General features: G+C 45.5%; 1 protein-coding gene across 1 annotated transcript in view; it reads right to left on the reverse strand.

Moving 5' to 3' along the window:
* LOC110508229 (low-density lipoprotein receptor-related protein 8-like) overlaps positions 1-26,863 on the reverse strand; it is a 174,640-nt gene that overhangs the window by 7,192 nt on the left and 140,585 nt on the right. Inside the window, exons 14-16 of the mRNA XM_090225168.1 lie at positions 12,036-12,177; positions 8,883-9,035; positions 6,197-6,472 (exon numbers count right to left, since the gene is read on the reverse strand). Coding sequence (XP_090081294.1) covers positions 6,197-6,472; positions 8,883-9,035; positions 12,036-12,177 — 571 coding nt within the window. The remainder of the gene's footprint in view (positions 1-6,196; positions 6,473-8,882; positions 9,036-12,035; positions 12,178-26,863) is intronic.

Genomic DNA, 26,863 nt, shown 5'->3' on the forward strand with positions numbered 1-26,863 from the left:
TCAGGACCCCTGGGACAGGGCTGTTACCCCTCAGGATCCCTGGGACAGGGCTGTGTTACCCCTCAGGACCCCTGGGACAGAGCTGTATTTCCTCTCAGGACCCCTGGGACAGGGCTGTTACCCCTCAGGTCCCTGGGACAGGGCTGTTACCCCTCAGGACCCCTGGGACAGGGCTGTTACCCCTCAGGACCCCTGGGACAGGGCTGTGTTACCTCTCAGGACCCCTGGGACAGGGCTGTGTTACCTCTCAGGACCCCTGGGACAGGGCTGTGTTACCTCTCAGGACCCCTGGGACAGGGCTGTGTTACCTCTCAGGACCCCTGGGACAGGGCTGTGTTACCCCCCAGGACCCCTGGGACAGGGCTGTGTTACCCCTTAGGACCCCTGGGACAGGGCTGTAATTTCCTCTCAGGACCCCTGGGACAGGGCTGTGTTACCTCTCAGGACCCCTGGGACAGGGCTGTGTTACCTCTCAGGACCCCTGGGACAGGGCTGTGTTACCCCTCAGGACCCCTGGGACAGGGCTGTGTTACCCCTCAGGATCCCTGGGACAGGGCTGTATTTCCTCTCAGGACCCCTGGGACAGGGCTGTGTTACCTCTCAGGACCCCTGGGACAGGGCTGTGTTACCTCTCAGGACCCCTGGGACAGGGCTGTATTTCCTCTCAGGACCCCTGGGACAGGGCCGTTACCCCTCAGGATCCCTGGGACAGGGCTGTATTTCCTCTCAGGACCCCTGGGACAGGGCTGTGTTACCTCTCATGACCCCTGGGACAGGGCTGTGTTACCTCTCAGGACCCCTGGGACAGGGCTGTGTTACCCCTATGAACCCCTGGGACAGGGCTGTGTTACCCCTTAGGACACCTGGGACAGGGCTGTTACATCTCAGGACCCCTGGGACAGGGCTGTGTTACCTCTCAGGACCCCTGGGACAGGACTGTTACCCCTCAGGACCCCTGGGACAGGGCTGTATTTCCTCTCAGGACCCCTGGGACAGGGCTGTGTTACCTCTCAGGACCCCTGGGACAGGGCTGTGTTACCCCTCAGGACCCCTGGGACAGGGCTGTGTTACCTCTCAGGACCCCTGGGACAGGGCTGTGTTACCCCTCAGGACCCCTGGGACAGGGCTGTGTTACCCCTTAGGACCCCTGGGACAGGGCTGTTACCTCTCAGGACCCCTGGGACAAGGCTGTGTTACCTCTCAGGACCCCTGGGACAGGGCTGTGTTACCCCTTAGGACCCCTGGGACAAGGCTGTTACCTCTCAGGACCCCTGGGACAAGGCTGTGTTACCCCTCAGGACCCCTGGGACAGGGCTGTGTTACCCCTTAGGACCCCTGGGACAGGGCTGTTACCTCTCAGGACCCCTGGGACAGGGCTGTGTTACCTCTCAGGACCCCTGGGACAGGGCTGTATTTCCTCTCAGGACCCCTGACACAGGGCTGTGTTACCTCTCAGGACCCCTGGGACAGGGCTGTGTTACCCATTAGGACCCCTGGGACAGGGCTGTGTTACCTCTCAGGACCCCTGACACAGGGCTGTATTACCCTTCATGACCCCTGACACAGGGCTGTACTACATTGGCACTCACTGTCCTTACCCTTCTATTCATAAACTCTATAAAGCCTCCATTAGTACACAGTCACCTCCTGCCCTATACCTACCTCTCTATAACACACACACACACACACACACACACACACACACACACACACACACACACACACACACACACACACACACACACACACACACACACACACACACACACACACACACACACACACACCTCCACCAGCTGCTCCCCTCTACCATAACCAGCTGCTCCCCTCTACCATAACCAGCTGCTCCCCTCTGCTTCATCACTACCATAACCAGCTGCTCCCCTCTGCCATAACCAGCTGCTCCCCTCTGCCATAACCAGCTGCTCCCCTCTGCCATAACCAGCTGCTCCCCTCTTCTTCCTCACTGCCATAACCAGCTGCTCCCCTCTGCCATAACCAGCTGCTCCCCACTGCCATAACCAGCTGCTCCCCTCTGCTCCCCTCTGCCATAACCAGCTGCTCCCCTCTGCTCCCCTCTGCCATAACCAGCTGCTCCCCTCTGCTCCCCTCTACCATAACCAGCTGCTCCCCTCTACCATAACCAGCTGCTCCCCTCTGCTCCCCTCTACCATAACCAGCTGCTCCCCTCTACCATAACCAGCTGCTTGCTCCCCTCTGCTCCCCTCTGCCATAACCAGCTGCTCCCCTCTGCTTCATCACTACCATAACCAGCTGCTCCCCTCTTCTTCCTCACTGCCATAACCAGCTGCTCCCCTCTGCCATAACCGGCTGCTCCCCTCTGCCATAACCAGCTGCTCCCCTCTGCCATAACCAGCTGCTCCCCTCTGCCATAACCAGCTGCTCCCCTCTACCATAACCAGCTGCTCCCCTCTACTTCATCACTACCATAACCAGCTGCTCCCCTCTGCCATAACCAGCTGCTCCCCTCTACCATAACCAGCTGCTCCCCTCTACTTCATCACTACCATAACCAGCTGCTCCCCTCTGCCATAACCAGCTGCTCCCCTCTGCCATAACCAGCTGCTCCCCTCTGCCATAACCAGCTGCTCCCCTCTACCATAACCAGCTGCTCCCCTCTGCTCCCCTCTACCATAACCAGCTGCTCCCCTCTACCATAACCAGCTGCTCCCCTCTGCTTCATCACTACCATAACCAGCTGCTCCCCTCTTCTTCCTCACTCATAACCAGCTGCTCCTCTCTGCCATAACCAGCTGCTCCCCTCTGCCATAACCAGCTGCTCCCCTCTGCCATAACCAGCTGCTCCCCTCTGCTCCCCTCTACCATAACCAGCTGCTCCCCTCTACCATAACCAGCTGCTCCCCTCTGCTTCATCACTACCATAACCAGCTGCTCCCCTCTTCTTCCTCACTGCCATAACCAGCTGCTCCCCTTTGCCATAACCGGCTGCTCCCCTCTGCCATAACCGGCTGCTCCCCTCTGCCATAACCAGCTGCTCCCCTCTGCCATAACCAGCTGCTCCCCTCTGCCATAACCAGCTGCTCCCCTCTGCTCCCCTCTACCATAACCAGCTGCTCCCCTCTACCATAACCAGCTGCTCCCCTCTGCTTCATCACTACCATAACCAGCTGCTCCCCTCTGCCATAACCAGCTGCTCCCCTCTGCCATAACCAGCTGCTCCCCTCTGCTTCATCACTACCATAACCAGCTGCTCCCCTCTGCTCCCCTCTGCCATAACCAGCTGCTCCCCTCTGCTCCCCTCTGCCATAACCAGCTGCTCCCCTCTGCCATAACCAGCTGCTCCCCTCTGCCATAACCAGCTGCTCCCTTCGGCTTCGTCACTGCCATAACCAGCTGCTCCCCTCTGCCATAACCAGCTGCTCCCTTCGGCTTCATCACTACCATAACCAGCTGCTCCCCTCTGCATTCTCACTACCATAACCATAGGATGCCACCTTTTCAACAAGTCAGTTCATCAAATTCCTGTGCTGCTAGAGCTGCCCATGTCAACTGTCAGTGCTGTTAATGTGAAGTGGAAACGTCTAGGAGCAACAACGGCTCAGCCGCGAAGTGGTAGGCCACAAAAGCTCACAGAGAGGGACTGCCGAGTGCTGAAGCTCGTGTGTAAAAATAGTCTGGCCTCGGTTGCAACATTCACTACAGAGTTCCAAACTGCTTCTGGAAGCAACTTCAGCACAATAACTGTTTTTAGGGAGCTTAATGAAATGGATTTCCATGGCTGAGCAGCCACACACAAACCTAAGATCACCATGTGCAATGCCAATCGTTGGCTGGAGTGATGTAAAGCGGCCATTGGACTCTGGAGCAGTGGAAAAGCGTTCTCTGGAGTGATGAATCACACTTCACTATCTGGCAGTCCGACGGACGAATTTGGGTTTGGCGAATGCCAGGAGAAAGCTACCTGCCCCAATGCATGGTGCCAACTGTAAAGTTTGGTGGAGAAGGAATAATTGTCTGGGGATATTTTTCATGGTTCGGGCCAGGCCCCTTAGTTCTAGTGAAGGGAAATCTTAACGCTACAGCATACAATGACATTGTATCCCTCCTCAACTTTTTCACTCCGGACGCTTTATCTGGACATGATTCGTCAGGACCTCCAACAGCCGAAGCTAAGTAGTAACATTAACATGATGCCTTCTAATTGCAGTCTCTGTACTCGCCTTACGGCGAGGATAGCTGTGCTACAAGCCCAGCTTCAGACGCAATTGCTAGGCAAGGGTAATTTCAGTGTAGGAAAGGATGAAACAGCGTCTGTGCCACCAGTAAGTACAGATAGTAACGTTAGTATAAATCCCCTCGCACAGTCCCCGCAGCCGGACAACTTTCTCACGGTTTCTCCTGACCCCTCCTGTCTCAGCCTCCAGTATTTACAGTGCCTTGCGAAAGTCTCTCGATGTGCAAAACTGATAGAGACATACCCTAAGCGACTTACAGCTGTAATCGCAGCAAAAGGTGGCGCTATAAAGTATTAACTTAAGGGGGCTGAATAATTTTGCACGCCCAATTTTTCAGTTTTTGATTTGTTAAAAAAGTTTGAAATATCCAATAAATGTCGTTCCACTTCATGATTGTGTCCCACTTGTTGTTGATTCTTCACAAAAAAATACAGTTTTATATCTTTATGTTTGAAGCCTGAAATGTGGTAAAAGGTCGCAAAGTTCAAGGGGGCCGAATACTTTCGCAAGGCACTGTATGCTGCAGTAGTTTATGTGTCGGGGGGCTAGGGTCAGTTTGTTATATCTGGAGTACTTCTCCTGTCCCATTCGGTGTCCTGTGTGAATCTAAGTGTGCGTTCTCTAATTCTCTCCTTCTCTCTTTCTCTCTCTCGGAGGACCTGAGCCCTAGGACCATGCCCCAGGACTACCTGACATGATGACTCCTTGCTGTCCCCAGTCCATCTGGCCGTGCTGCTGCTCCAGTTTCAACTGTTCTGCCTTATTATTATTCGACCATGCTGGTCATTTATGAACATTTGAACATCTTGGCCATGTTCTGTTATAATCTCCACCCGGCACAGCCAGAAGAGGACTGGCCATCCCACATATGCTCTCTCTAATTCTCTCTTTCTTTCTCTCTCTCGGAGGACCTGAGCCCTAGGACCATGCCCCAGGAATACCTGACATGATGACTCCTTGCTGTCCCCAGTCCACCTGACTGTGCTGCTGCTCCAGTTTCAACTGTTCTGCCTTATTATTATTCGACCATGCTGGTCATTTATGAACATTTGACCATCTTGACCATGTTCTGTTATAATCTCCACCCGGCACAGCCAGAAGAGGACTGGCCACCCCACATAGCCTGGTTCCTCTCTAGGTTTCTTCCTAGGTTTTGGCCTTTCTAGGGAGTTTTTCCTAGCCACCGTGCTTCTACACCTGCATTGCTTGCTGTTTGGGGTTTTAGGCTGGGTTTCTGTACAGCACTTTGAGATATCAACTGATGTACGAAGGGCTATATAAATACATTTGATTTGATTTGATTTGATTGTAGATGATTCTGTGCTTCCAACTTGTGGGGACGGCCCTTTCCTGTTTCCATGACAATGCCACGGTGCACAAAGCCAGGTCCATACAGAAATGGTTTGTAGAGATAGGTGTGGAATAACTTGACTGGCCCGCACAGAGCCCTGACTCCATCGAACACCTTTGTGATGAATTGGAACGCCGACTGCGAGCCAGGGCTAATAGCCCAACATCAGTGCCCGACCTCACTAATGCTCTTGTGGCTGAATGGAAGCAAGTCGCCACAGCAATGTTCCAACATCTAGTGGAAAGCCTTCCCAGAAGAGTGGAGGCTGTTATAGCAGTAAAAGGGGGGACAAATTCCATATTAATGCCCATGATTTTGGAATGAGATGTTCGAGGAGCACATACATTTGGTCATGTAGTCTATATACCCACTTCTAGTCTCACACTCACACACAATAATGACATTTTATATGATCATGCCTGCTAGGTGAACTGTTGTTTCTATTTCTCTAAATTATTGAAAATTACACATCCACGCTAATTGCTGAATAAGGGGAATACATGAATAATTGAAGCCTTTTTATGGTGTGCCGTCAAATCTATTTTACTATGTAGCTAACTGCCACTTATTTACATCTGTTGAACAGAGTACAAACATACTGCACAGATACAAACACCCACACACTCACAGTGGTGGGAGAGGTTGCTGTCCTCCTTGACGACGAAGCCTACTGTGGTGGAGGTGACCAGGATGTTGGTGTCAGCAGTGGGATCCAAACCACGGCCTTCCTTCTCCTCCACCCCAGGTTTTGAGCTAGGGGGGGGCTCGGGGGTGCTGGAGGGGGCTGGGAGGAGGTGGGGCACCCCGGCGTCTGCCTGGGACGACCCAGAAGTGCGAGGGGAGACCTTGTCGTTGGCGGCCGTGGTGATGGCCACAGGCGATGATGTGGTAGTGGTCTCATTTGCTAGAGGAAGAAGGAAAGTCAATATTAGTTATAGTTTATCAATTTATTTTGGACAGTGAAGCTAAAACTTTGAATTTGGCTCAACACGGCAGCATTTTGGATTTGAGATCAAATGTTTCATAAGATGCAACAACACATAATGTAACCTTTCATTTGAGGGTATTTTCATACATATCTGTTTTACCGTTTACAAACGAAAGCACTTTATGTATCTAGTCCCCACATTTAAGTCATTTGGAAGAAAAAAAAATCACTTATAGAATGAGCTCCAAATGTATTGGATCAGTGACACATTTTTATTGTTGTTTTGGCTCTGTACTCCAGCACATTGGATTGGAAAGGAAACTATGACTAAAGTGCAGACTGTCAGCTTTAATTTGAGGGTATTTTCATCAACTGTTTGGAAATGAAAGCACTTTATGTATCTAGTCCCCGCATCTGGAAAAAAAAGTTTAGTATTTGGTCCCATATTCCTAGCACACAATGACTCTACAAACTTGTTAGATGCATTAGGCGGTTTTGGTTGTGTTTCATATTATAGAAATGAATGGTAAATAATGTATTGTGTCATTTTGGAGTCACTTTTATTGTAAATAAGAATATAATATATTTCAAAACACTTTTTTACATTAATGTGGATGCTACCATGGTTACAGATAATCCTGAATGAATCGTGAATAATGATGAGTGAGAGAGTTACAGAGGGTCAAAGATCATGCTAACCTCTCACCATTACCAATAACAGGGAAGGTTAGTATGTCTTGGGGATATGATCTAACCTCTCACCATTACCAATAACAGGGAAGGTTAGTATGTCTTGGGGATATGATCTAACCTCTCACCATTACCAATAACAGGGAAGGTTAGCATGTCTTGGGGATATGATCTAACCTCTCACCATTACCATTAACAGGGGGGTACGATATTTATGCCTCTGTAACTTTCTCACTTATCATTATTCACGATTAGACTACAACACGATTAGACTAGAACACGATTAGACCAGAACAATATTAGACCAGAACAATATTAGACCAGAACAATATTAGACCTGAACTATATTAGACCTGAACAATATTAGACCTGAACTATATTAGACCTGAACAATATTAGACCTGAACAATATTAGACCTGAACAATATTAGACCAGAACAATATTAGACTAGACCAATATTAGACTAGACCAATATTAGACCTGAACAATATTAGACTAGACCAATATTAGACTAGACCAATATTAGCACAATTAGACTAGAATAGAACACAATTAGACTAGAACACAATTAGACTAGAACACAATTAGACGAGAACACAATTAGACTAGAACACGATTAGACTAGAACACAATTAGACTAGAACACAATTAGACTAGAACACAATTAGACTAGAACACAATTAGACTAGAACACGATTAGACTAGAACACAATTAGACTAGAACACAATTAGACTAGAACACAATTAGACTAGAACACAATTAGACTAGAACACGATTAGACTAGAACACAATTAGACTAGAACACAATTAGACTAGAACACAATTAGACTAGAACACGATTAGACTAGAACACAATTAGACTAGAACACAATTAGACTAGAACACAATTAGACTAGAACACGATTAGACTAGAACACGATTAGACTAGAACACAATTAGACTAGAACACGATTAGACTAGAACACGATTGGACTTTAAGGTGATCATATAGTTTTACTATAGTTTTATCAAAACCTAAAATAAAGTCAAATCCAGTAGTAGAGGCTGGGGTCACATTAAAATCAGAGGATGGGCTTTATGGTAAAGGATAGAATGGAATAAAGGGAACGATACCAGTTGAGCCCCTTCTCCCACCAGTCCCCACTAACACCCACCAACACCCATTCTCCCACCAGCCTCCACTAACACCCACCCACACCCATTCTCCCACCAGCCTCCACTAACACCCACCCACACCCATTCTCCCACCAGCCTCCACTAACACCCACCCACACCCATTCTCCCACCAGCCTCCACTAACACCCACCCACACCCATTCTCCCACCAGCCTCCACTAACACCCACCCACACCCATTCTCCCACCAGTCCCCACTAACACCCACCCACACCCATTCTCCTACCAGCCTCCACTAACACCCACCCACACCCATTCTCCCACCAGTCCCCACTAACACCCACCCACACCCATTCTCCTACCAGCCTCCACTAACACCCACCCACACCCATTCTCCCACCAGTCCCCACTAACACCCACCCACACCCATTCTCCCACCAGCCTCCACTAACACCCACCCACACCTATTCTCCCACCAGCCTCCACTAACACCCACCCACACCCATTCTCCCACCAGCCTCCACTAACACCCACCCACACCCATTCTCCCACCAGCCTTCACTAACACCCACCCTCTCACCTGGCATGCAGGCACGCATTTCGGGGCCCAGGTCCTGTCCTGTGGGGCAGGCGCAGGTGTATTTGGGGGAGTGCTCTGTGATCTGGGGGGCTTTGAGACACAGGTACTCACAGCCACCGTTGTCCTCACTGCCCAGGTTACAGCTGTCTGGGCCTTAGTGAGGGAGATAGAGACACACACACAGTCAGAGACACAGTCAGAGACGGAGACACAATCAGAGACAGAGGCACAGTCAGAGACAGAGACACAGTCAGAGACAGAGACACAGTCAGAGACAGAGACACAGTCAGAGACAGAGACAAGAGACACAGTCAGATACAAGAGTCAGAGACAGAGACACAGTCAGAGACAAGAGTCAGAGACAGAGACACAGTCAGAGTCAGAGACACAGTCAGAGTCAAGAAGTACAGTCAGAGACAAGAGACACAGTCAGAGACATAATCAGAGACAAGATACACAGTCAGAGACACAGTCAGAGACAGAGACACAGTCAGAGACACAGTCAGAGACAGAGACACAGTCAGAGACCAGAGACACAGTCAGAGACCAGAGACACAGTCAGAGACCAGGGACACAGTCAGAGACCAGGGACACAGTCAGAGACAGAGACACAATCAGAGACACAGTCAGAGACCAGACACAGTCAGAGACCAGAGACACAGTCAGAGACACAGTCAGAGACCAGACACAGTCAGAGACCAGAGACACAGTCAGAGACCAGAGACACAGTCAGAGACCAGAGACCAGAGACACAGTCAGAGACCAGGGACACAGTCAGAGACAGAATCAGAGACACAGTCATAGACCAGACACAGTCAGAGACCAGAGACACAGTCAGAGACAGAGACACAGTCAGAGACCAGAGACACAGTCAGAGACCAGAGACACAGTCAGAGACCAGGGACACAGTCAGAGACCAGGGACACAGTCAGAGACAGAGACACAATCAGAGACACAGTCAGAGACCAGACACAGTCAGAGACCAGAGACACAGTCAGAGACACAGTCAGAGACAGAGACACAGTCAGAGACACAGTCAGAGACAGAGACACAGTCAGAGACCAGAGACCAGAGACACAGTCAGAGACCAGAGACCAGAGACACAGTCAGAGACCAGGGACACAGTCAGAGACCAGGGACAAAATCAGAGACACAGTCATAGACCAGACACAGTCAGAGACCAGAGACACAGTCAGAGACAGAGACACAATCAGAGACACAGTCAGATACACAATCAGAGACACAGTCAGAGACCAGAGACACAATCAGAGACCAGAGACCAGAAACACAGTCAGAGACACAGTCAGAGACAGAGACACAGTCAGAGACCAGAGACACAGTCAGAGACCAGATACACAGCCAGAGACACAGTCAGAGACCAGAGACACAGTCAGAGACATAATCAGAGACACAATCAGAGACACAGTCAGAGACACAGTCAGAGACACAGTCAGAGACCAGAGACACAGTCAGAGACACAATCAGAGACACAATCAGAGACCAGAGACTCAATCAGAGACACAGTCAGAGACACAGTCAGAGACACAGTCAGAGACCAGAGACACAGTCAGAGACAGAAACACAGTCAGAGTCAGACACAGTCAGAGACACAGTCAGAGACAGAGACACAGTCAGAGGAAGAGACACAGTCAGAGACAGACACAGTCAGAGACCAGAGACACAGTCAGAGACAGAGACACAGTCAGAGACAGAGACACAGTCAGAGACAGAGACACAGTCAGAGACAGACACAGTCAGAGACCAGAGACACAGTCAGAGACAGAGACACAGTCAGAGACAGAGACACAGTCAGAGACAGAGACCAGAGACACAGTCAGAGACCAGAGACACAGTCAGAGACCAGGGACACAGTCAGAGACCAGGGACACAGTCAGAGACAGAGACACAGTCAGAGACACAGTCAGAGACCAGACACAGTCAGAGACCAGAGACACAGTCAGAGACACAGTCAGAGACAGAGACACAGTCAGAGACACAGTCAGAGACAGAGACACAGTCAGAGACCAGAGACCAGAGACACAGTCAGAGACCAGAGACCAGAGACACAGTCAGAGACCAGGGACACAGTCAGAGACAGAGACACAATCAGAGACACAGTCATAGACCAGACACAGTCAGAGACCAGAGACACAGTCAGAGACAGAGACACAATCAGAGACACAGTCAGAGACACAATCAGAGACACAGTCAGAGACCAGAGACCAGAGACACAATCAGAGACACAGTCAGAGACCAGAGACACAGCCAGAGACAGAGACACAATCAGAGACCAGAGACCAGAAACACAGTCAGAGACACAGTCAGAGACAGAGACACAGTCAGAGACCAGAGACACAGTCAGAGACCAGATACACAGCCAGAGACAGAGACACAATCAGAGACAGAGACACAGCCAGAGACAGAGACAAAGTCAGAGACCAGAGACCAGAGACACAGTCAGAGACAGAAACACAATCAGAGACACAGTCAGAGACCAGAGACACAGTCAGAGACACAATCAGAGACACAATCAGAGACACAGTCAGAGACACAGTCAGAGACACAGTCAGAGACACAGTCAGAGACCAGAGACACAGTCAGAGACACAATCAGAGACACAATCAGAGACCAGAGACTCAATCAGAGACACAGTCAGAGACACAGTCAGAGACACAGTCAGAGACACAGTCAGAGACCAGAGACACAGTCAGAGACAGAGACACAGTCAGAGTCAGACACAGTCAGAGACACAGTCAGAGACAGAGACACAGTCAGAGGAAGAGACACAGTCAGAGACAGACACAGTCAGAGACCAGAGACACAGTCAGAGACAGAGACACAGTCAGAGACAGAGACACAGTCAGAGACAGAGACACAGTCAGAGACAGAGACAGTCAGAGACAGAGACACAGTCAGAGACAGACACAGTCAGAGACCAGAGACACAGTCAGAGACAGAGACACAGTCAGAGACAGAGACACAGTCAGAGACAGAGACAGAGACACAGTCAGAGACAGAGACAGTCAGAGACAGACACACAGTCAGAGACAGAGAAAGTCAGAGACACAGTCGGAGACAGACACAGTCAGAGACACAGTCGGAGACAGACACAGTCAGAGACAGAGACACAGTCAGAGACACAGTCAGAAACACCTGGTTGCTGGCGGAGCGGGTGGAAGACCACTATGTCGTGAGGGTCTTTGAGGTGCTCGGCCACTGTGCTGATGTCCTGGCCCGTTAGCCTGTTAGCGCTGTACACCGCCTCTCTCTCCCGGTCTGTCCAGTAGATACGGTCCTGACAGGAGAAAAGAGATGAGGGAGGGAGGGAAGGAGAGAGAGAAGCAACGAATACACAATCACTTTGTACATCAATAACATTGTGTGTAATTATCCGTAAAATAATGTAGCAGACAGACGGCACTTTGATTTATAAAAGGCTGAGCTAGCTAGTGGCACTTTGATTTATAAAAGGCTGAGCTAGCTAGTGGGACTTTGATTTATAAAAGGCTGAGCTAGCTAGTGGGACTTTGGGGAAATGTTGTTGTAAAAGTGGTTGTAAAAATACGACAGACAGACAGACAGACAGACAGACAGACAGACAGACAGACAGACAGACAGACAGACAGACAGACAGACAGACAGACAGACAGACTTCTCAAGCAGCGTCATGTGAATAAGCTATGCTTTTACAGTTCAGAAATATCTAGGTACTGTATCTCTCATTGCTACTGTAAGGGTGAGCATTCCATTCCACTGAGATAAACCAACTCTGACCTCGACTTCACCCTGTTGTTGTTGATTTTCTGTTTCCGGGAACATTCCCCTAACATTATCAGCCTTCAAAAGACCTTCTGCGGAGGGGAACTCATATCATTCCTGCTATTGATGTGGAAACCCATAACTTAATGCCCATAAGAGTGCGGGGGCGAGATGTCACATCCTGCAGTACCAAAGTGTGTATTGGGGGCAAGTATCTATGTGTGCGTGTCAGGGTGACCAGAATTGCGCCGGACAACGAGACTGGGAAGATTTAAATTTAATGGCCATTTGAGAAATTTACCGGACCCATGTGCATTGGGTACATAAACCCATTAGGGCGTCCAACCACGGTGCTCAGAATGACCACGGTGCTCAGAATAAAGCAGCCAATAAACCGTCATTTTCAAACATTGACAAAATGCAATTCACGGGAAAACACCATTCTAAACAGAACACCTGGGAAAACACCATTCTAAACAGAGCACCTGGGAAAACACCATTCTAAACACCATTCTAAACAGAGCACCTGGGAAAACACCATTCTAAACAGAGCACCTGGGAAAACACCATTCTAAACAGAGCACCTGGGAAAACCCCATTCTAAACAGAACACCTGGGAAAACCCCATTCTAAACAGAACACCTGGGAAAACCCCATTCTAAACAGAGCACCTGGGAAAACACCATTCTAAACAGAGCACCTGTGAAAACACCATTCTAAACAGAACACCTGGGAAAACACCATTCTAAACAGAGCACCTGGGAAAACACCATTCTAAACAGAGCACCTGGGAAAACACCATTCTAAACAGAGCACCTGGGAAAACACCATTCTAAACAGAGCACATGTGAAAACACCATTCTAAACAGAGCACCTGGGAAAACACCATTCTAAACAGAGCACCTGGGAAAACACCATTCTAAACAGAGCACCTGGGAAAACACCATTCTAAACACCATTCTTAATAACAGAGCACCTGGTAGCAGTTTCATATGTGACAGAGCTGACAATGGGGAATTTAAAGATGCAACAACTAGGATGGGTTGCTAATATGACTAGGACTGTGACGATTTTACTGTGTGGAAAAGGGAGCACGCCATCCCCTCTAGTTAATGCTCTTGTTATCCTGGAGTTGCTTTCCTTCAGCATGATATGCCAGCATAGGGGCGGAGGGGCAAGACCATGCAGGATCTTAAAGACCAGGCTTGCAACAACATACCGCTTAGAGCTATCCAGACTAAATAAAGGATGTTTGTAAATGATATGACAATGGTGGTAACTGTTTGGTTTGTTATCAAAAATGTTAAGTGCTTGTTTGTAGAGTGATTCAATTGGTTTCAGAATAGTGACAAGCATGTGAGGCAATATCTAAGATGTGAGAAGATCACAGCATGCATGAGGCAGGGCCTCCAGACGAAGGAAAGGTCTTATCAAACTAAAGTTGGATAATCCAAACTTGACCGTGTTTAACTGTTTTCTTAAATGTCAAGTTGGAGTCCAAAATGACACCAAGATACCTGAAGTTAGACACAACTTTCAGATTCTCCCCATTAACAGGAATAGCTTGTTGAGAAAAAAATATATGGATTTCTTAGAGAAGTACATACAAACAGTTTTGTCGATATTTAAATGCAGGCAAGAATTAGTCATCCATTTAGAAACATGTACCATAGCTCCAGTTAACTTGTAAACAACCAATTGCCTATTTTTTTAGTGTACATTCAGAACTGTATCATCTGCATACATGTTAACTTGTGGGAGATAATTTATATAGATGGTGAACAGAAGGGGGCCTAATATTGACCCTTGTGGGACCCCAATGTTATAGTAAAGAGTCCGACTGAGTGTCCCCCAGACGAACCCTTTGGCTTCTGTTCGTCAGATAGGAATACATCCAACTAATAACTTCCAAGGAGGATAGGAGGACCTCATGATTCACAGTATCAAAGGCCTTTTTAAGATCCAAAAAGACTGGGCCGCCTTCACCACCTATGTCCAGTTTAGATTTAACGCACTCCAGAAAATAGCAATTGGCTGTTTCGGTAGAATGGTTAGTTTTGAATCCAAATTGCATTTGATGTATGGAATTGCCCTGAATGAGGTGATCAGTCAGATGATCAGCCACCCGTCTTTCAGCTACTTTTCATAGCACTGGAAGAATGCTCATATTTCGGTAATTTCCACCAGTGTTGGGTCACCAGATTTTAAAACAGGTATCATTGCAGCAGACTACCAAGCATTGAGGAAGAACCCATATTTGATGGAAAGATTAACTATATGGAAAATAGGGGCAATCAGAGAATATTTGTGTCTCTTCAGGAATACAGTTTCTAGGCCAAAATACATTGTTTGTTCTAGAGCTCCTGAAGAAGCTAATAACACTGTCCACTGCTGATGCTGAAATGTCAGGAATTCTGAATATTGGTTTAGTATTATCTATTGTAGTGAGAACTGTGGTCTTGGTTGAAAATCTTTGAGCCAGTTCCCTGACAGAGTCAACAATTTTTTTTTTAAAGGTGGTGGATATGATATTGGAGTCTTGAATTAGAATCCCATTAACCTTTAATTCAGGATGGTTTTTGGCCTTTTCAGCTCCTCTCCCTCTAAGTTTGTTGAGATTCTCCCAAATCACTTTGCCATTTCCTTTCCATTCATTGATCACTCTAAGAAATAACTCTTCTTTTGCTTTTTTACATTTTTTATATTCCTAACCACTTTATTTCTCAGTGCTGTAAATATACATCTGTCATCATTCTTACCAGACTTCAGTGCTTTTTTTCCCCAAGGAAAAATCCCGTTCCCTCATCTGCCTCCAGAGGTCCTCGTTAAGACATGGTAGAGAGGTTTTCCGTCTTGGTTTACATGGACATTTCCTAGTAAAAGAGGTATCCAATTTGTCAATAGCTGACAGAAATATTCTGTATCCAGACTCTGGGTCTTCATTGCTTATCAGATCAGGCCAGTCAATGTGACTTATAGGTGCATCGTAGTTACTCTGCTCACTTTTCTGGATTTTGTTATCGTACTGTTGCAGATTAATATGGTTCTTAAATCTCTTTTTAGTGATCTTTCTATCCCCCAATGTAACATTGTGGTCAGCTATGCCAGTTAGTAAGTTAATGGACTTAATTATTTGACCAGGTCTGTTTGTAAACACCAATTTGAGTCTGGGATGACTGTGTTACTCTGGTTGGACCTTGTAATATATGAGTCAGGTTGAAACAATCTGTGATCTTTGAGTTTTTCTCTGCAAGTTTTGTTTTCCCAGTTTATATTGAAATCGCCCATGAAGATAATCTCCTTCTTATGATCACATTATTTAAGTATGGCATTTAGATGGTCATAAAACAAGATATCAGATGTTGGTGGTCGATATAATCCAATAATAGCGAGAGACATATGAGGGGAGAGGAACACATTCAGCCCCATACATTCAACGTCATTGGCATGTTTCCATATGATAACTTGAAATGCAATCCTATCTTTCATGTACATAAGTAATCCACCCCCCTCTGCCCTCTCCCCTGTCCCTCCTGAATATGGAATATCCAGGGACATTAAAGGCAGAAATAGGAGAAGATTTCTTCACCCATGTCTCAGAGAAACAGAAAAACATCTGGATTAGAGGTCGTTCAATAAATGTTCCACCTGTTCACTCTTAGGGATAATGCTATGCATATTAAGATGCCCTCCCAGTATTCCTCTAGGCTTGGAACCAGGGTCCCAGAGCACTTTAACCTGATTAAACAGTTTGAAGAAGTTTCAAGGTACAATGTTTTCTAATACCTGTGTTAAGGGAACTGAGTTTCTGTCTCGAAGGCGGGTTTTGTTAGGGACATGTATAAAGAGTTGGCATTAAAATGAAATTATCTGCAGATTGCTCATCCTCTTGAAAAGCCACGTTAGCGACAGAAGTTACGCTCACATACACAGAAATGTCCTATGAACCAGATCCTTTTGGTTACTCAAATATAGATTATTTAAATCCTTCATCAGTGATTTCGGTCTGGATGGCTAATTAGGGGGACTTTTCTCCACTTCTCCCAGAATGACATCCTCCATATCATGTTTTTCTGCAGGTGACCTACTGTTACTCCAGACTCTGATGGGGAGCTTGGTAGCCTGGGCTGCTTGGGTGTATGTTGATTCCGGATTGTTTGAATGAAGGCCAGCATTGATGTTTGGCTGCCTTCTTTAGTATTCCCCAGAGACTTGCACCGCCTTCAGGGTCTCTTATTTACCTCAACGTTTTCTATCGGGTTATGATTGTCACTAGTCACTTTCCCAGCTTCATTTTTTAAACATTTTCCTCTCATTCTTCTTCTTCTTTTTCTTGGAACGAGAGGTCACTGTTGCAGACTCCGGCTCACCAGGTACCAACTCCGATGTTTCATTCACTCCGTCTTTGTCCTTGGGAGCCGAGGAATTATTATCTTCTATCTCAGTCTCACGTTCAGTCATTTCAGCTGAGATACGTGATACGTCTGCCCTGCCCATAGGGACAGGATTGTTATCCTGCACACAGTGTGAAAACATTTATTCTATGTACCTTACGTTGTCCAGTGTAGTAGGACTGTACTCTACCATCTCCTGACCCCCTCTAGTGTGGGATTGTGTCAGCCAGTCCTGTCTACGCGCAGCACCTTGTCCAACATAAAATACTTTGATCCAGTGAGCCCATCTTTAACAGATCGTGTTCTAGGAATGATGGATGCTGCTTCAACATATACAAAGGATTTCCATTGGAGCAGTTTGTAAGTTGACCCTTGTATCTTATCACGCGCCTCATCACTCTCCCCACCACCTTACATCCAGCGTTAGCCAGAAACTCAGTCACAACACTATCATCTTATCATGGCCTCATCACTCTCCCCACCACCTTACATCCAGCGTTAGCCAGAAACTCAGTCACAACACTATCATCTTATCATGGCCTCATCACTCTACCCACCACCTTACATCCAGCGTTAGCCAGAAACTCAGTCACAACACTATCATCTTATCATGGCCTCATCACTCTCCCCACCACCTTACATCCAGCGTTAGCCAGAAACTCAGTCACAACACTATCATCTTATCATGGCCTCATCACTCTACCCACCACCTTACATCCAGCGTTAGCCAGAAACTCAGTCACAACACTATCATCTTATCACGGCCTCATCACTCTCCCCACCACCTTACATCCAGCGTTAGCCAGAAACTCAGTCACAACACTATCATCTTATCATGGCCTCATCACTCTCCCCACCACATTACATCCAGCGTTAGCCAGAAACTCAGTCACAACACTATCATCTTATCACGGCCTCATCACTCTCCCCACCACCTTACATCCAGCGTTAGCCAGAAACTCAGTCACAACACTATCATCTTATCACGGCCTCATCACTCTCCCCACCACCTTACATCCAGCGTTAGCCAGAAACTCAGTCACAACACTATCATCTTATCATGGCCTCATCACTCTCCCCACCACATTACATCCAGCGTTAGCCAGAAACTCAGTCACAACACTATCATCTTATCATGGCCTCATCACTCTCCCCACCACCTTACATCCAGCGTTAGCCAGAAACTCAGTCACAACACTATCATCAGCTGATTCAGGTAGTTGTTTAATTGTATGTAGTTCTGGTCAGCCACGCGCCACTTCAAACTGAACAGATGATTCTCTTTGAGCACAACACGTTTTCCTCTGACTGTTATTCCTCTGATCAGAAGCCTTGCTTCCTTACTCAGAATATATATATATATATATATACGCCAGAGTGCACGTACTCTCTGTACTGGCCTCAAGTGATTTGTATGAATTTCCTGTATGAGACTACTGTGGTAGAGCTCCTCCTCCTTAATGGGGTTGGCTATGGCCTCCTTTGTCAGGATTTCTCTCTCCATGATAAAAATAGGTAAAACAGTCTCCTTTGGGGCATTTCCACCCACAACCTTGCTCCGGGTCTCATTTTCCATTTTCCTTGACATCAGTTTTTGCCTCGCTGGAAATAGCCACAACTACAGAAGGCATTTTAATTGTAGTGTTAATGATCAAAGTAATTTGTTTAACATTGAAATATCTCAACACAATTATTCAGCATTATACAGTGAGGATACTTCTTACTTAAAATAATTGCTCAATGGTTGATCCTCAAAGAGATATTTTCTGGATTCAGTGTTCTCCAACAATGGAAGCTTCCCAGCCGGACCGAATACCCAAACAAAAGGAGATGTCGAAACATAACAAAACTAAATATGGATATATCATTCCTGACCTTACAGGCCAGGCCGTTGGTCGATAAATCCAAAAACGAATCAAACAAGCAAACATGCCATCTGGTTTCTATGGATAGATAATAAACAGAGAGTAGCAGCAGTGTCAAAACAAATTGGGGGGGGGGGGGTCAATGCTAATAGTCCGGGTGATCATTTGAAGCCATAATTGTTCATATGGCTTGCGGGTAAAAGCTGTTAAGGATCCTTTTGGACCTAGACTTGGCGCTCCGGTAGCAGAGAGAATAGTCTTTGACTTGGGTGACTGGAGTCTATGACAATTTTTTGGGCCTTCCTCTGACACCGCCTAGTATAGAGGTCATGAATGACAGGAAGCTTGACCTCAGTGATGTACTAGGCAGTACATACTACCCTCTGTAGCGCCTTGAATGGGCTTATAAAAGCACACATTTTACTCCAGCAACAACCAGCTCAGGAGCTGCAGGCGAAATCCTGTCTCTGTATGCGAAATCCCATCTCTGTATGCAAAATGTAATGTAAACCTGGTGCGTGTGTGTAATGTAAACCCTGATGCGTGTGTGTAATGTAAACCCTGGTACGTGTGTGTAATGTAAACCCTGGTACGTGTGTGTAATGTAATTTGTATCAGCTTTCAATAAGAACATATTTTTCCTTTTAGCTACTACAATGTATAAGGAATTTTAACATATTAACTTTTAATAGTAGAGCTCTACTGCAGATGCTATTGTGACAACTGCAGATGCAGAAAGGATGTCAGTATTTTGAAACTGAAATTGTAAAAAGCTCCTTTCAAATTTACCAGCAGTTTTAGGAGTAGATAGTTGGGAGTGGATAGTTGGGAGTGGATAGTTGGGAGTGGATAGTTGGGAGTGGAGACTATGGAGCGGAGAGGAGAGTAGGGAGAGGAGAGTACGGAGAGGAGAGTACGGAGCGGAGAGTAGGGAGAGGAGAGTAGGGAGAGGAGAGTACGGAGAGGAGAGTACGGAGAGGAGAGTAGGAGCGGAGAGTACGGAGCGGAGAGTAGGGAGCGGAGAGTACGGAGAGGAGAGTACGGAGAGGAGAGTAGGGAGCGGAGAGTACGGAGAGGAGAGTACGGAGAGGAGAGTACGGAGCGGAGAGTAGGGAGAGGAGAATACGGAGAGGAGAGTACGGAGCGGAGAGTAGGGAGAGGAGAGTATGGAGAGGAGAGTAGGGAGAGGAGAGTAGGGAGCGGAGAGTACGGAGCGGAGAGTAGGGAGAGGAGAGTACGGAGAGGAGAGTAGGGAGAGGAGAGTAGGGAGAGGAGAGTAGGGAGAGGAGAGTACGGAGAGGAGAGTAGGGAGCGGAGAGTACGGAGCGGAGAGTAGGGAGAGGAGAGTAGGGAGAGGAGAGTAGGGAGAGGAGAGTACGGAGAGGAGAGTACGGAGCGGAGAGTAGGGAGCGGAGAGTACGGAGAGGAAAGTACGGAGCTTAGCGGAGAGTATGGAGCGGAGAGGAGAGTACGGAGCTTAGCGGAGAGTAGGGAGTGGAGAGTAGGGCGCAGAGAGTCCTGAGCGGAAAGTACGGAGCGGAGATGAGAGTATGGAGCGGAGAGGAGAGTATGGAGGGGAGAGTACGGAGCTGGGAGTTTAGGAGCGGAGCGTTAGGAGTCTCTTTAGGAATTTGAACAGTGGACTAAAACAATGTCATTACGACAGTGGTTTGACCATGCAGAGCCTTTAAGGCAGCAGGGTAAATACCACAGTGCCTAAACTGGCTGTGAAATTAAACTGACACACACTTACATGCTGGCTAGACCGGACAACCACGTGCGTTCGCGTGTGTCCGCGTGCGTCATCGCGCGCATGTTGATTTTGTACATTCACACGCAGGTTAAAATATCAAAATGAAAAATTCATGGACATTTAGCTAGCTAGCTTGCTGTTGCTAGCTAATTTGTTCTATTTAGCTAGCTTGCTGTTGCTACCTAATTTGTTCTATTTAGCTAGCTTGCTGTTGCTAGCTAATTTGTTATATTTAGCTAGCTTGCTGTTGCTACCTAATTTGTTCTATTTAGCTAGCTTGCTGTTGCTAGCTAATTTGTTCTATTTAGCTAGCTTGCTGTTGCTACCTAATTTGTCCTATTTAGCTAGCTTGCTGTTGCTACCTAATTTGTCCTATTTAACTAGCTTGCTGTTGCTACCTTATTTGTCCTATTTAACTAGCTTGCTGTTGCTAGCTAATTTGTCCTGGGATATAAACATTTTGTTGTTATTTTACCTGAAATGCACAAGGTCATTTTCTTCTGGATCTTGTGTCGTCTACTCTGACATTTAATCCACAGATAAAAAGGGGAAACTAACAATTTCTAATAATCTCTTGGCCACTGGACTGGAGTGTGGGCCTCAGTTCATCTTTCAATCACCCATGTGGGTGTATGCTCCTAAAAACCAATGAGGAGATGGCAGGACTTGCAGTGTGTCAAGCGTCAAAAATAGAACTAAAGTTCTACTTTAGGGCCTGCCTACGCAGACGCTCGTTGCCACGCGCGAGTGGTTTAGATGAAATGATTGAATAAATTGTACGTGTACATTTATTTTACAACGTTCAAACTCCTTCAAGACCATTGGAAAAGCATTCCAGGTGAAGCTGGTTGAGAGTGTGCCAAGAGTGTGCAAAGCTGTCATCAAGGCAAAGGGTGGCTACTTTCAAGAATCTAAAATCTAAAATATATTTAGATTTGTTTAACACTTTTTTGGTTACTACATGATTACATATGTGTTATTTCATAGTGTTTGTGTCTTCACTATTATTCTACAATGTAGAAAATAGTAAAACAATTTTGAGATGTGTCCAAACTTTTGACTGTTAGCACGCACACACACACACACACACACACACACACACACGCACAGACTTGCACTTCCCTCTGGCCCACCCCGACCCAGCCTCCAGCCTGTCTGTGTGTGCCATGTGACTAGGGCCAGCAGTAAAACGTTGTTATGGGTGTGTGCCAGTGTGTCAAAGCTGTGCCTGCACAACCATATGTGCCAGTGTTGTGGCCCTGCCTGCAGTGTGTGTGTGGCACTAAGAACAACAGAGATCTGGCCAGAGCTCAGCTCCTCTCCTGTTTCCTCAGTTTATTCCAAACAGTCTGTTATCCCAGAGGGGAACACAGCACAGCAGACACACATTATTTTATTTTTGTATTTTAGCAACCCCCCCCGGGTTGAAAATGACAGATTTGGGCACTAATAAACCCCTATAATAAACCCCTATAATAAACCCCTATAATAAACCCCTATAATAAACCCCTTTAATAAACCACTATAATAACCCACTATAATAAATGCCTATAATAAACCACTATAATAAACCACTATAATAAACCCCTATAATGAACCACTATAATAAACCCCTATAATAACCCCTATAATAAACCACTATAATAAACCCCTATAATAAACCCCTATAATAAACCACTATAATAAACCCCTATAATAAACCACTATAATAAACCCCTATAATAAACCACTATAATAAACACCTATAATAAACCCCTACAATAAACCACTACAATAAACCCCTACAATAAACCACTATAATAAACCCCTACAATAAACCCCTACAATAAACCACTATAATAAACCACTATAATAAACCCCTATAATAAACCCCTACAATAAACCACTATAATAAACCCCTATAATAAACCCCTACAATAAACCACTATAATAAATGCCTATATTGGAATGTAGTGGCTGTCCAGTTACTGTATGGGTTTTTTTATTTTTTTTATTTCACCTTTATTTAACCAGGTAGGCTAGTTGAGAACAAGTTCTCATTTGCAACTGCGACCTGGCCAAGATAAGGCATAGCAGTGTGAACAGACAACACAGAGTTACACATGGAGTAAACAATTAACAAGTCAATAACACAGTAGAAAAAAGGGGAGTCTATATATACATTGTGTGCAAAAGGCATGAGAAGGTAGGCAAATAATTACAATTATGCAGATTAACACTGGAGTGATAAATGATCAGATGGTTATGTACAGGTAGAGATATTGGTGTGCAAAAGAGCAGAAAAATAAATAAATAAAAACAGTATGGGGATGAGGTAGGTGAAAATGGGTGGGCTATTTACCAATAGACTATGTACAGCTGCAGCGATCGGTTAGCTGCTCAGATAGCAGCTGATAGCAGACAATCTGAATTTGAGCACCGCACGCCACAAGAAGTTTCCCCCCCATCCCTCCCGCTAACTGGACCACTTTTGACATGTTGTCTGAGTGAGGGAAATGCAGTAAATTAAGAGGACACACAAGCTAGCCAAAACGCCTGTTTGTGCACTTCACATTTCCATACCATAAAACTCATGTCATACACAGTGTCAACATGTATTATCACTGTGTTAGATGTACAGTTTCAAGATGACATGGTGTTATACCCTGAGTTGTTCTGAACACAATGAGCCTATGTTAGTCTATCACAGTAGCGTTGCGTTGGGTAAAACCACTGGGGAAGCCGGGACAGAAAATAATAAAATCCTTATAACAACCTATGTGTTGTGATGACTGTGCTGTTTGCTCTATAACCTGTTAGTTCATATGCCTTGACACTGTGATATATTTGACACTGTGATATATTTGACACCCTGATATATTTGACACCGTGATATATTTGACACCCTGATATATTTGACACCCTGATATATTTGACACCGTGATATATTTGACACCGTGATATATTTGACACCGTGATATATTTGACACCCTGATATATTTGACACCGTGATATATTTGACACCGTGATATATTTGACACCCTAATATATTTGACACCCTGATATATTTGACACCGTGATATATTTGACACCCTGATATATTTGACACCGTGATATATTTGACACCGTGATATATTTGACACCCTAATATATTTGACACCGTGATATATTTGACACCGTGATATATTTGACACCCTGATATATTTGACACCGTGATATATTTGACACCGTGATATATTTGACACCGTGATATATTTGACACCGTGATATATTTGACACCCTGATATATTTGACACCCTGATATATTTGACACCCTGATATATTTGACACCCTGATATATTTGACACCGTGATATATTTGACACCGTGATATATTTGACACCGTGATATATTTGACACCGTGATATATTTGACACCGTGATATATTTGACACCGTGATATATTTGACACTGTGATATATTTGACACTGTGATATATTTGACACTGTGATATATTTGACACCGTGATATATTTGACACCGTGATATATTTGACACCGTGATATATTTGACACCCTGATATATTTGACACCGTGATATATTTGACACCGTGATATATTTGACACCCTGATATATTTGACACCGTGATATATTTGACACTGTGATATATTTGACACCGTGATATATTTGACACTGTGATATATTTGACACCCTGATATATTTGACACCCTGATATATTTGACACCGTGATATATTTGACACCGTGATATATTTGACACCCTGATATATTTGACACTGTGATATATTTGACACCGTGATATATTTGACACCGTGATATATTTGACACCCTAATATATTTGACACCGTGATATATTTGACACCGTGATATATTTGACACCCTGATATATTTGACACCCTGATATATTTGACACCGTGATATATTTGACACCCTGATATATTTGACACCGTGATATATTTGACACCCTGATATATTTGACACCGTGATATATTTGACACCCTAATATATTTGACACCGTGATATATTTGACACCCTGATATATTTGACACCGTGATATATTTGACACCCTGATATATTTGACACCGTGATATATTTGACACCGTGATATATTTGACACCCTGATATATTTGACACCCTGATATATTTGACACCCTGATATATTTGACACCGTGATATATTTGACACCCTGATATATTTGACACCCTGATATATTTGACACCGTGATATATTTGACACCCTGATATATTTGACACCGTGATATATTTGACACCCTGATATATTTGACACCGTGATATATTTGACACCCTAATATATTTGACACCGTGATATATTTGACACCCTGATATATTTGACACCGTGATATATTTGACACCCTGATATATTTGACACCGTGATATATTTGACACCGTGATATATTTGACACCGTGATATATTTGACACCCTGATATATTTGACACCCTGATATATTTGACACCGTGATATATTTGACACCCTGATATATTTGACACCGTGATATATTTGACACCCTGATATATTTGACACCCTGATATATTTGACACCCTGATATATTTGACACCCTGATATATTTGACACCGTGATATATTTGACACCCTGATATATTTGACACCCTGATATATTTGACACCGTGATATATTTGACACCCTGATATATTTGACACTGTGATATATTTGACACCCTGATATATTTGACACCCTGATATATTTGACACCGTGATATACAGTGGGGAGAACAAGTATTTGATACACTGCCGATTTCGCAGGTTTTCCTACTTCCTCTGTCATTTTTATTATAGGTACACTTCAAATGTGAGAGACGGAATCTAAAACAAAAATCCAGAAATCACATTGTATGATTTTTAAGTAATTAATTAGAATTTTATTGCATGACATAAGTATTTCATCATCTACCAACCAGTAAGAATTCCGGCTCTCGTTAGATTTTCTTTAAGAAGCCCTCCTGTTCTCCACTCATTACCTGTATTAACTGCACCTGTTTGAACTCGTTACCTGTATAAAAGACACCTGTCCACACACTCAATCAAACAGACTCCAACCTCTCCACAATGGCCAAGACCAGAGAGCTGTGTAAGGACATCAGGGATAAAATTGTAGAACAACTGTTGGCACAATTATAAAAAAATGTAAGAAGTTCAAGATGACGGTCAATCACCCTCGGTCTGGAGCTCCATGCAAGATCTCACCTCGTGGGGCATCAATGATCATGAGGAAGGTGAGGGATCAGCCCAGAACTACACGGCAGGACCTGGTCAATGACCTGAAAAGAGCTAGGACCACAGTCTCAAAGAAAACCATTAGTAACACACTACGCCGTCATGGATTAAAATCCTGCAGCGCACGCAAGGTCCCCCTGCTCAAGCCAGCGTATTTCAAGGCCCGTCTGAAGTTTGCCAATGACCATCTGGATGATCCAGAGGAGGAATGGGAGAAGGTCATGTGCTCTGATGAGACAAAGATAGAGCTTTTTGGTCTAAACTCCACTTGCCGTGTTTGAAGGAAGAAGAAGGATGAGTACCACCCCAAGAACACCATCCTAACCGTGAAGCATGGAGGTGGAAACATCATTATTTGGGGATGCTTTTCTGCAAAGGGGACAGGACGACTGCACCGTATTGAGGGGAGGATGGATGGGGCCATGTATCGCGAGATCTTGGCCAACAACCTTCCCCCAGTAAGAGCATTGAAGATGGGTCGTGGCTGGGTCTTCCAGCATGACAACGACCCGAAACACACAGCCAGGGCAACTAAGCAGTGGCTCCGTAGAAGCATCTCAAGGTCCTGGAGTGGCCTAGCCAGTCTCCAGACCTGAACCCAATAGAACATCTTTGTAGGGAGCTGAAAGTCCGTATTGCCCAGCGACAGCCCTAAAACCTGAAGGATATGGAGAAGGTCTGTATGGAGGAGTGGGCCAAAATCCCTGCTGCAGTGTGTGCAAACCTGGTCAAGAACTACAGGAAACGTATGATCTCTGTAATTGCAAACAAAGGTTTCTGTACCAAATATTAAGTTCTGCTTTTCTGATGTATCAAATACTTATGTCATGCAATAAAATGCAAGTGAGATGAATTACTTCAAATCAAATCCAAAATCAATTGTATTGGTCACATACACATGGTGAGCAGATGTTAATGTGAGTGTAGCGAAATGCTTGTGCTTCTAGTTCCGACAATGCAGTAATAACCAACGAGTAATCTAACC

Source organism: Oncorhynchus mykiss, chromosome 28 (assembly GCF_057628025.1).
Source record: "Oncorhynchus mykiss isolate SJ-2025 chromosome 28, ASM5762802v1, whole genome shotgun sequence".
Taxonomy (NCBI): Eukaryota; Metazoa; Chordata; class Actinopteri; order Salmoniformes; family Salmonidae; genus Oncorhynchus; species Oncorhynchus mykiss.